A 12,056-nucleotide genomic window follows, 5' to 3' on the forward strand; every position below is an offset into this window, starting at 1 on the left:
CAAATAACCCATGATTTCATGGAAATATATATATGTATTATGTCTGTAATTATAATTAAAATTTCACAAACATCAATGCAAACACTCTTGGGAGAGGGCTTCCCTGGTAGCTCAGATGGTAAAGAAAGTGAAGTGAAGTCGCCCAGTCGTGTCCGACTCTTCACAACCCCGTGGACTGTAGCCTACCAGGCTCCTCTGTCCTTAGGATTTTCCAGGCAAGAATACTGGAGTGGGTTGCCATTTTCTTCTCCAGGATGGTAAAGAATCTGCCTGCAAATTCAGCAGACTCAGGTTTAATCACTGGGTTGGGAAGATCCCCTGGAGGAGGAAATGGCAACCCACTCCAATATTCTTGCCTGGAGAATCCCAAGGACGGAGGAGCCTGGGGGAATACAGTCCACAGGGTCGAAGAGAGTCGGATATGACTGAGCAACTAACACATAAAAACAAAAAAAGGGCCAAATTCCAAGATGCTCCAGTGTCACTCCCCAGACACTCCTCCACAAGTGAAGGCAAGCAGCCTTCATTACTTCTTTGTTTCCATGGTGACAGTTCCTGGGGGCAAAAATCTTCTGAAAGTTTGTAACAAGCCAATTATTTTCCAGATTGCTTTAGGAAAACTCCAGCATGGGGTGTGCCCACTAGACCTGGAGGCTCCGCCAGCTCAGCGGAAACAGGAAAGGCAGTTGTGAGGGTCAGTGGTTGTTTGTGACCTGGAGGTGGGTCTAAGCCCATAGAGCTGATAAGATTCTCAAGGCCCATCATATCCCAAGGCCAACTCAATGCACTTGGGGAATAGAAATTCCATGGCTGGGAGTCAGGCGCTTAACTTTTCCCACACCCTAGGATTCAAGTCTTCATCTGTCAGTGACACATCCTTTCAAGAACCGCTGATAACACTCCTGAGTTAGTACTGGAATTCCTGTATCAGAACTTGCTCTATAAGCGCTTTCTTTTTTACTTGACCTTCAAAAGAATCTCTCTCCTCTTATCTAACTCTAAAATAAAGAAAGCAAGATTGAGTCCCTCCTTTTCCCTCCCTCCAGCCTGCCCTGCAAGCAAGGGTGTCAGACAACTTCTCTCCTGGTCCATCAGTTCATTGGGGAAAATTGTTATCTAGTGGGCAGATCTCGAGCTTAGAGACTTTGGGGCAGACAGGCAGAAGGAGGGTTGGAGTCCAGGAACACTAATCTTTTGTAGTGGGGATGAAACGGCCTCTTTGCAGGCAGGGCGGTGAATGAGTGTGTTTTAAGTGTCGGCTGTATCAGCTCTCTGCTTCCTAGCAGGTCACCATTCATATAAAGAGAGGACTGAACTAGGAAGAAAATGTGAGAGCATTTAGAGGCAGGCTCCAAGATGTTTTCATCTCGTCATCCTATGTACTCACCCAAACCCCAGCCCTCGTATCAGGGGTTCAGGAATAAGTGGGTACGGAGGGATTCAGGACTCAGCTGACAGGGGTTGGGCTGGGATTGGAAGGAAGGTCTTTCTGAGCCACAGCTGGGGTCCTCACCACTGCTCTTTCGACTTAAAAAAAAATAGTCGCAACCTAAAAGATGAGAGTTACGTTCGATGGAAATTTTTAGGACTTAAGCCCAGGAGGTAGCATCTCAAGTGGTCTTGAGAGAATTGCTCCAGGGGAGCGGGGTAAGGGGGATCGGTGAGGAGCCAGGTTATATAGAAGTTTTGCAACAAAGGGTAGGTAGTCTGAACATCAAAAGTATTTTTGTGAATTAAAGAGAGCCAGATATCACAAGGAATTTAGCGCCTTTCTGTATTTGGGAAGTGCAAGAGTCTGGGCTCACTGAAATCGTTCCTTTCATATGCATCTCAGCTATCTGGGGCCAGTGTCCTGGGTGTTTTTTTCTTTCACATCCTGAGCTCCAACCAGTCCATCCTAAAGGAAATCAGTCCTGAATGTTCATTGGAAGGACTGATGCTGAAGCTGAAACTCCAATACTTTGGCCATCTGATGTAAAGAACTGACTCATTGGAAAACACCCTGATGCTGGAAAAGATTGAAGGCAGGAGGAAAAGGGGACGACAGAGGATGAGATGGTTGGATGGCATCACCGACTCGATGGACATGAGTCAGAGTAAACTCTGGAAGTTGGTGATGGACAGGGAGGCCTGGTGTGCTGCGGTCCAAGGGGACACAACTGAGCCACTGAACTAAACTGAGCTCCCTTGGGCTTACTGAAGGGAGTGGTTGCAATCTGATGGCTGTTAGAGCTCAGGTATTCTTCCTCCTTCCTGAGTGCCCTGGAGGGCTGAAATCGCTGGTGACTGTGACATCATTGTTTACTGATAAGACAGGAAGCACTTTCTCTGTCAGGTAGAGAATGCAAAGCGGGCTGCCTCACACACTGTACCCCCTGCTGCTGGAAGCGTGGCCCCAAGGATGAGGTTCCCCCGACAGGGACATGACCCACCCAAAATAATTATAGAGTGGCCCACATCAGTGTAGACTCCTGGGCCCGGCTGGAGCTGCATAGGTTCCATGTTGTCCAGGTCGAGCCCTGGGTGTGATCTTGGGAAAGAACCTGGGGCTTCCCGAATTCTCCTGCCCTTGGCCTGGCTGCAGGGTAGGGTGAAACTCATCCCAAGGAGTACTTCTTGTGTTTTGTTCTGGACCCCAGGGCGGGGGCACTGGCTTTCTGAGCAGAATGAGGAAGGGACGCAGAGACCCAGCCCCAGGCTTGTTCCCCCTGTGGCGGCTGCAGAAGTGGCTGGTCCTACCAGCAGCCATTTCCCTGCTCCGCACACCAGCCCTGAGGGGTATTCAGAACAGAGGCCATGCCCTGACTTTTTCCGGGCAGGCTGTCTGTGCCCTGACCATGTTGCTGCTTGTGGGATTTTCTGGAGAGAACATAGCTGCTGTGTTTTGAACAAGTACTACTATCTCACCGGCTCTGTGCCCTGAAACCTGAGGCCCATCTCTGGTGCCAGTTCACTCAGTAACAGCCGTTTGGCTGTGTTGCCACCCCCTCGGGCGTCCACACATGTCCAGGGCGGCCAAACAGGGTTGCGGAAAGCCACACTGGCTTCCAGCTTGGCACATGCGTAGGCAGCCCCTTGCCCCCTGGAGGAGTTCTAACAGAGACCCAGATGTGCTGGGGTCTCAGGTTGTGTAAGTGGATTTGGAGAAACTTTGATGAAGCAGCTTATACTGAAACTGACTGCTGTTGGCTTTAACACAGGAAAAGGCTAAAACTTCAGTTCACACTGCTCCCCCTTCAGTGGGTGGTAAGTTATCCTGTTTGCCCTCAGAAATCTGGAAGAACATGAGAGCATAACGGGTGAGGTCAAACATCTGCCGGAATTAAAACCAATCAAACACACCTGTGTCTGGGAACAGTGATGGGGAGCAGCTTACATCCCATCAGGGACCTCGGGGCTGACCTCAGGGAGCAGCAGACATTTTGGGGTGGCTCTTGTTGCTGGCGGCCTGGCTCTGGAACTCTAGCTTCTGGTCCATCCGTCAGGTAAATCTGTGCCATCCGATGGATGAGTTGGGGTCAAATGGGTGGAGAGGGGAGATGGAGGGGGGTGAAAACGCCCTCAATCCAGCCAGAGCGTCCCAGAGTCATCCAGCCGGGGCAATCTCTGTGGTCATCCACCTTCATGTCTTGGGGTCCCGGCCCTTCCCTTCTGCTTTACAGATAAGGGGTGTCACCTGTGGTTTGCCATCTGGGTGTACTGAGTGACAACCACAGTTTGTAGTGTGTGTTCAGGACAGAGAGAGCTGGCTGGAGGGGTCAGCTGCTTCTCTCAGGGAAGGCCATTCAGTTCGTGATGATGGCCATGAAGGAGACTGAGGGCAGAAAGGATGAATGTTCTGGGGTGGGAATCTTCCCTTTGAGATTTGCCGGAGGTCAAGGTTGGGCCTCCCCAGGGCACGCCTACTTGCTCCCTCATGGGCCATGTGTGACCTTCCTGCCCTAGAAAGGGGAGGGGGGACCCCTGCACAGATACTCAGACACCCCCAGCTCACCCCACTCACTCCCACCTTTTTAGTCCTTCCTTTTTCCATTTTCCTACATATTCACCCTTTTTCTTATATACCTAATAAGTTTGATGACAGTCAGTTAAACATACAGAAAATCACATATTACACGCATCACTGGCTCCATCCAGTATCATCATTTTGCCACTTTAAGAAACGAAGTGCTACAGGTGGCTGAGATGCTCTATCTCTGCCTACCTCCATCTGCCTGTTCATACCTCCACGCACCTGTGCACACCTCCACCCACCTGTGCACACCTCTATCCATCTGTACATACCTCCATCCACTTCTCTTCCTGAGAACTAGGATGATTAACCCTATACTGCATCTTGGGGTCATCTATTTTCATGTATATATCTACAAACACTCAACAGTACAATTTTGCTTAAAGTTCATATACTGAGTGTAATCTGTTTCACTTTTTTTTGCTTTTATGAAAACTTGTTTGAGCTTTTGCCTGTGTTGATGTATATAATCTGGTTCTTTTTCTTTCTTTTTTTTTCTGCCTACACCAGGCAGGCTTATGGGATTTTATTTCTCTAATCCAGGATTGAACCCATGCCCCTTGTGGTAGAAATGCAGAGTCTTAACCACTAGACCACCAGGGAGGTCCTAGTTCATTCATTTTAAGTGCTGTGGAGTATTCTATACCTCCATTTATCCAATGTCTCCAATTGGTGGACATTTAGGTGCTTATAATTTGGTGTTCTTACAGACAGCGGTGTGGCCAGTATTCTCATCTCACCCAGGGGTGTGGGTTTCTCTCAAGCGTGTGCACAGGAGTCTGTGTCTCTATAAGGTACCACACACCACTTTCCAACGTGCTCGCCAACATGCCTCCAGCAACATGTGAGTGCTCCTGTTTTCCCACATCCTCAAGGATTTGACATTGTCAGACTTAATTTTTGCCTCTGGAATGTGTCGCAAAGGAAATCCCCTTATCTCCTCTTTTAAGGCCCCAGTGCTTCCAGAAGCTCCACCTACAGCCTGCACCCCAGTCACACACAAAGGGGATGGACTTGGCTGGCCCCCCATCCCCTGACCTCTAAGTGCTGAGAGTGCACACAGCTGTTTGCTGGGGCCCCTTCTCCATCCCCCCCCTACCCCCCATAGGTAGTCTCTCCTTGTCACAGTGACCTATTCCAGTGACTTCCAAATGTATAAGTTGTTCTACCCTTAGTAAGGCAATGGCACCCCACTCCAGTACTCTTGCCTGGAAAATCCCATGGATGGAGGAGCCTGGTAGGCTGCAGTCCATGGGGTCACTAAGTCGGACATGACTGAGCGACTTCACTTTCATCTTTCACTTTCCTGCATAGGAGAAGGAAATGGCAACCCACTCCAGTGTTCTTGCCTGGAGAATCCCAGGGATGGGGGAGCCTGGTGGGCTGCCGTCTATGGGGTTGCGCAGAGTCGGACACGACTGAAGTGACTTAGCAATAACAATGGCAATACATTGAACTGATGACTAACAAGCAACTCAGTTAAAACTTAACCTGTGCAGTGTTCAGCTGGGTTTCTTCCTCAGATCTGATCCTTCCCCATTTTTTCCTCAGTGAAAGGCACTATCATCTATCTAATTGCTCAAGCCAACAACTTAAGAGTGGCCTTGAGACTTCTCTCCCCCCACACCCACATTCAGTCCACCTCTCAGTTTCCATGTCCAATGAACCCTGGATTTACCCCCTTCTCACTGATACCACTCTGGTCCACACCACCGTCGTCTCTTGCCTGGACCATTGCAGTTGCCTCCTAACTACTTTTGCTGCTTCTCCTTGCAAACCACGTGTAGCCAGCAGCCAAGGGGATCTTTTAGAACATAAAACAAGTAAAATGGCCATTCCCCTACTAAAGCCCTCCAATGGTCCTCAGTTGAAAACTCAAATCCAAGGGTACTGTAATCTAGAAGGTGGACAAGGGCTGGTGGCAGGCAGACCACACTTTTCCACAAACCTCCCTCGCCTCTGGGACTCGCTGTGTGGAAGGCTCCTCCCCTGATCTTTTCTTGGCTTTCTTGTCATTCAGGGCTTCATCACTTCCTCAAAGACCTGTCCTGACCACCCACCGTAGCTAGGATGACCCTTCAGCTGCCACCTACAACATCACTCAATTCTCTCTCCATTTTGCAACTTCTCGATGCTCAGTGCTGTGGTCCGTGTCCCAGATAGAATGTCGTCTCCATGAGAAATGTCATGGAGTGCTTAGCATGAAGTGAGTAGCCATAAAATTCTGAATGAGTGAATAGATGAGGGTCAACATTTTGGTACAGCCTATAGACTCAAAATGTCGCACAGAGTCGGACGTGACTGAAGCGGCTTAGCAGCAGCAGCAGCATAGACTCAAAATGAAATTTCTCCCAGAGTCTCTCTGGGTGGGATAAAAGCTGCTTGAGGCAAGATGACAACATCTTTAAGCTAGAATAATGATTCGCAAGCATTTTATCCCTGGGACCCCTTTACACTGTGAAAAATTATGGAGAGCTTGACATGTGGGTTATACCTACAGAAATCTGCTATATTAGGAAAGAAATAATCTAAATGTTTATTTTAAAATATTAATTGGTTTCTTGTTGACATAAGTGACATTTATATGAAAACATCTGTTAATTTAGCTAAGTTGTGTCCACCTCTTTTGTGACGCTATGGACTGTAGTCTGCCAGGCTCCTCTGTCCATGGGACTTCGCAGGCAAGAATAGTGGAGTGGGTTGCCATTTCCTTTTCCAAGGGATCATCCCAATTCAAAGACTGAACCTGTGTCTCTTACAGTGCAGGTAGATTCTTTACCACGAGCCACCTGGGAAGTCCTATATGAAAAAATAACTACATTTTTAAAAAAATGAATGAGCAGTGACACTTTGAGTAGCTGTTCCACAGATCCTGATTAGCATCATGAAGATCCTTTTGAATGAGTGGACATGGGGAGGAAGGGGGGCTCAAGAATTCAGACCAAACTTCAGGGCCAGATGTAGCTTCTCCCCAAGCGTGTAGGCAAGGCATGCAAGACCACACAAGTCTTCTCCAAGAAGAAGGCACGTTTCCCCATCTCTTCCCCTGCGGCTCCCTGACTGCCTGCTCACCCGCTCCTACCCCCACACAATCCTCTCTCTTCCCTTTCCCCTAACAAGTCATTGGAAGTTGATTTGCCAACTGTATGTATCTTCAAAATAGACATCTTTCTGTAACCAGAATAAGGATGGTATAATGTTTAATCCAGGGCATCCATTTTGACTGTTCACTTTGACAGTATGAATGTTGAAGCCTGTTTTTGCCAAGATTTGTTTATTCCTCTTTGTAGTTCATGTTGAGAAAGCAAACTGGGTGTCATATTTTTTGTTTTATTTATGTCATATTTTAGGGTGATACCGAAACCTAAGTTCTTCCTCTTTCTCAGAAGCTGCTCCCTCCCTATTTCCCCCCTCCTCTGGGTAAAGGAAATTCAAAAAGCCAGGATATTTTTTAAAAAAAAGAAAAGAAAAGCAGTCATCTCTGTGCTCCTATTGAAGTGGCTGAAGCTGCCCAGCTCTGGGCACGCCTCTTCCACTTCCTGACGTCACACTATTTTTGTCTTTGAATAGCTCATTGACACAATTGCCTCGGAGATCGGCGAACTGAAACAGGAGATGGTGCAGACAGATGTCAGCCTGGAAAATGGCCTGGGACCCACCGAAGCCCACAGGTGACCGAGGCGATTAGGCATCGGGGACGCGATGGGGGCGATGTGACTCTGGTAGCCACCAGGATAGCTGTTCCGGTCGCCTGGCAGGTTTGGGAACTGGGAGTGTGGTGGCCACTCCAGAAGAATCTTCTGTAGGAGGTGGGAGTGGCCTAGGAACCAGTTGTCTGGGTTGACGTTAATCCCTCTGAAGGCACTTGAACTTTACACCTTCTCCACTCCTCTTGGCATCAGAACCCGGAAACCTAAAGTTCTGTCTGCCACCTCCACCTTCTCACAGTGATGGAAACAGTAGCGCAGCGGGAGCCTCCGTGTGCAAAACAGAACTCAGTGTAGCCCGTGTCTGTCTCCAGAAGGTTTAAAGGGAGCGCTGAAGAGGATGGGCTCGCTTTGCATTCTCAGGTCAGGAAAAGCCCCAGCACCTTCTGCTGTGGCCCTTAGCCTGAAATGTGACCTGGCGTATTGGAAATTCGATGTGGTTGTAAGCGATGAAGAAAGGCACTGGCTACCTGTGTTACGCTGTGTTCACAACGCACAAGGTCTAAGTAGGTAGTTAAGGACTGGCATTTTCTGCAGAATGAGGATACAGAGGTTGGGAGTGGGCAGGCTGGAGGAGAGTCCCCAGACCTTCTCCAGTTCTTGGAAGCTCTAGTTCTTTGCAAGGACAGGAGGGCATAGTCAGTAGAAAATGCCATGGACACTTGGTGCCGCGGAGGCCAGATTTATTAGCAGTTTCCCCTTTTTCTCAAGAAATGGGGTTGAGGCTGCCTGGTACAGTGTGAGGGTGAGATTTTTGGAATTGGTTTTGCTTGCAAGTCATGAGCTGGGCAGGAGGAGTCCTGCAGAGGCAGGCAAACCAGGTGAATCTGGTTGTTAGGGCAAGTTTCAAACCAGCCCGACTTGTTCCTTCTGTAGAGGAGGGAGAACCAGCCGACCCAGGGCGGCACCCTGCCACCCTGCAGCTGCCACCTTGCAGCTGAGAGTCTGTGGGTCCACACCCTGAGTCTCTGGAGGAATGTGTCCCCCACTTAGCTGTGCAAATACTCTGTGCTGTCTGTCTCCTCTCCTTTTGTACAAAAATGCGGGAGGTAGACCAGATGGTCCTCCACTTGGCATTCTGTGACTTTCCCTTGACTTTGGTGTGAACGGTTTTAATGGGTTCATTTTTTTCCCCCAGAAACTAGACAAATGCACACTGATTTTTGACCAGAGATTTTCTGCCCCGTGTTCAATCTAGTTCCAGACTCCATGGAACTTTTAGCCAGGTTTTTTCTCTTCACCCTTAACATCTCCTTTAAGGTTTTTAAATTTTAAAATGGCTATAAACATTCCACAAAAACTTTTTTTTTTCATATTAGTGTTTGTTATTCTTATGCTACACTGGTTGATACTGAATTTATGAATTTTAAAGGCTTTTAAAAATGGGAAACAGGAAAGTTGAGATTATCTTTTTTTAGTTTGTTTTTTAATTGAAGGATAGTTGTTTTACAATGCTGTGTTGGTTTCTACCAAACATCAACATGACTCAGCCATAGGTTTACTCATGTCCCCTCCCACTTGAACAGCCGTGGCACCTCCCTCCCCATCCTACCCCTCTAGGTTGTTACAGAGCCCTGGTTTGAGTTCCCTGAGTCATTCAGCAAATTCTCCTTGGCTATCTATTTTACATATGGTAATATCTGTTTCCAAGATTATCTTTAACAACGTGTATGGTGTTTACCACATGGGGACCACTGTTGTAAGTATATTACATCTGCCAGCTCATTGAGTCTCCTAACGACCCTTGAAGTAAACTCTATCATGACCCTAGTTCTGCTGATTTGGGACCCATGTGACATGGAAAAAAGCCCACCTGAGAAGCCTCTGGATTCTGTGCTGGGATCTCTCACTGACTGTTTGGAGCATGGAACAGGGACTTAGTTTTAATCCCTCCATTTTGCCCAGTGGAAAAGTCAGGAGAGGCAGGTGATGGAGCGGTACTGCGAGGAGGACTCTGAGCTGTTTGCAGATGAGGGCAGAGCAGGACTGTGGCTACAGGGAGACAGTGGGTCAGCCTGGCACAGAGCACCCTGAAGGGCAGATGACCGGGAAGCAGTGGGAGTGAGGGGAGCAGAACCCAGTCAAATGAGAGCCTTGTAGACACTCCAGTGTTCTTGCCTGGAGAATCCCAGGGATGGCGGAGCCTGGTGGGTGGGCTGCCGTCTGTGGGGTCGCACAGAGTCAGACACGACTGAAGCCACTTAGCAGCAGCAGCAGCAGAGAGAAGACACACCCCCAACCCCATCCCACCCTCATCCCCTACCCCAGACGTGGGCAGGGCACCTTCTGGTGGCTGCAGGAAGGCATCCCACTCACCTTCCTTTGTGACATCACCCATGGTGAGGATGCCTGGGCGCTGTGGCCTAACATCACCTGCCCCAGGCAGTCACCAGGAAGCATCTGGGTGGATGCAAGGTGAAGTACCCGCTGACTCCCCAGGTTAGGATGCAGTTTCCTGCCTGCAGTGGCTCCTCTGTGGTTAATATTGAGATGAGCTGGAGGTCTTAGGCCTTTTCGGGTGTCATGGAGCCCTTCCTCAGGATAATACTCTAAATGCATAAAATAAAATATGTAGCGCGACAGCAGGAACAATTGAGATACGAGGATCAGAATTGTTAACGTGATTTCATAGCGTAGGTGCTCCTTTACTGACATGTTAAAGGCCAGGTCAGGCTGTGGGTTGAGGAGCCGCTCTCATCTGGAAGTGGAGATGAACACAGGCAGGACTGCACTGACACTGAGAATGTCTGGGACTGCTGGTGGTGACAGGGCTCAGGGGCTGAGAGCACTACTGAGATGTGCTGCCTGCATTCAAACTGGGAGGAAGTTAATTTCAGAAGGAAGCAGGTTAGTGGAAGTAAAGATGTCCCTTTTTCCTATCCATGGTCAGCTCCCACCTTCTGTCCCCTGCAGGGACACTCGTGGGCATCGGGGACACCAGGCTCCCTGGTCTCCTCTCACCTCACCTGCCACTGGCTGCTTCCTCCTCGTCCCCCTGCCCACCTGACCCTGGGGCCCCAGCGGCCTCTGCACCATCCCCTTTCCTTTCTGAATAGGAGCCTCAGTGTCCACATCAGTAAAATGGGGACAGTAACGGAGCCTTACCTCTGAGTTGTTAGGAAGACTGAGTTAATAGCTGTGAAGCACTTGGCCCAGTCTCAGCACGTGATAACCACAGTATCTTGTTTACAGAGACATCTCTAGAGCAACTTTCTGTGTGATCCCATCCAGGCTTGTGGCTTATGATCCAACCGTAGGTTAAATGGAATCTTTTTGGTTCCACTTCCTCTTACCTCTCTGTCTCATCCATCCATCATTACAAGCATTCCCACCTCCAGAACATTCCCAGATTCCCAGCTTGTATCCATCCCTAGGCTGGTCCTCTGTTGGATCCACGTGTTTGCATCCAGCTGCCCACAGCCTGACCCTTGGCATTTCAAACTTACAAAGACCAGGACTGAGCCCTTGGTTTCCCTTCACAAATGCATCAACCCTGACACCTCTTGTCTCATAACTGCCTTCCTCTCTATCTCCAAATTCTGGCAGCTCTGCCAGTAAGATAGATCCAGGGTGGGACCACTTCTCACCCCCGCTGCAGTAGACCCTGCCTGCTGCCCCTGCTTTATCTTCACCGATTCACCACCTCTGAGCTGTTTTTTGTTGTTGTTGTTGTTGTTGTTTTATAATTTTTGGCACAGCTCCCGTGGCATTTGGGCCAGGGATCAAATCTATACTCCCTGCATTGGAAGGTGGAGTATTAGACTGCCAGGGAAGTCCCTCTGAACTGTTATCTAAGTCAGAGGATGATCTGACTTTAGTTCATCTGAATCCAAGTCACGTCCCTCGCATTCAAATTCCTATAGTAGTTTTCCATTTAAAACCAAAATCTTCACCATGGCCTTCAGTCCTTCAGGGATCCAACCCCTCCCCCGCCCCCTAAATGTCTTCTGACAGTGTCCCCTACTCCATCTGTCTACGCCAGCCCCTGGGCTTCTGGCCAAGCAAGCCCCCACCTCCCAGATTTCATCCTACTGTTCCTTCTGCCTGGAATGCCTTTCCTGCAGGAAGTAGTCACCCATGGACTCTCCTTTCTCCTGTCCCCTCAGCTGGCTGTTGTTATTTTTTTTTAATATTAATTTATTTCTTTGGCTGCATTGGGTCTTCATTGCAGCCACATGTGGGATCTTCATTGCATCTTGCAGGGACCTTCATTTGAGGCTCATGGACTCTCTAGTTGTGGAGTGGGGGCTCTTAGTTCCCCAACCAGGGATTGAACCTGTGTCCCCTGCGTTGCAGGGCAGATTCTCAACCCCTGGACCACCAGGGAAGTCTCTGGC

At 49.0% G+C, this 12,056-nt stretch overlaps 1 protein-coding gene across 8 annotated transcripts in view; it reads left to right on the forward strand.

Moving 5' to 3' along the window:
- The window catches only part of RIN2 (Ras and Rab interactor 2), a 204,280-nt gene that overhangs the window by 133,425 nt on the left and 58,799 nt on the right, over window positions 1-12,056 (forward strand). For 6 of the 8 annotated variants that reach the window (XM_018057247.1, XM_018057251.1, XM_018057248.1 and 3 more), the window contains one exon: window positions 7,583-7,683. The exons of 1 other annotated variant lie outside the window; for it this stretch is intronic. In XM_018057247.1, coding sequence (XP_017912736.1) covers window positions 7,583-7,683 — 101 coding nt within the window. Of the gene's footprint in view, window positions 1-7,582; window positions 8,083-12,056 lie in introns of those variants that run through there. One more of the 8 variants, XM_018057254.1, reaches the window with a different exon arrangement.

The sequence above is a fragment of the Capra hircus genome, chromosome 13, assembly GCF_001704415.2.
Source record: "Capra hircus breed San Clemente chromosome 13, ASM170441v1, whole genome shotgun sequence".
Classification (NCBI taxonomy): domain Eukaryota; kingdom Metazoa; phylum Chordata; class Mammalia; order Artiodactyla; family Bovidae; genus Capra; species Capra hircus.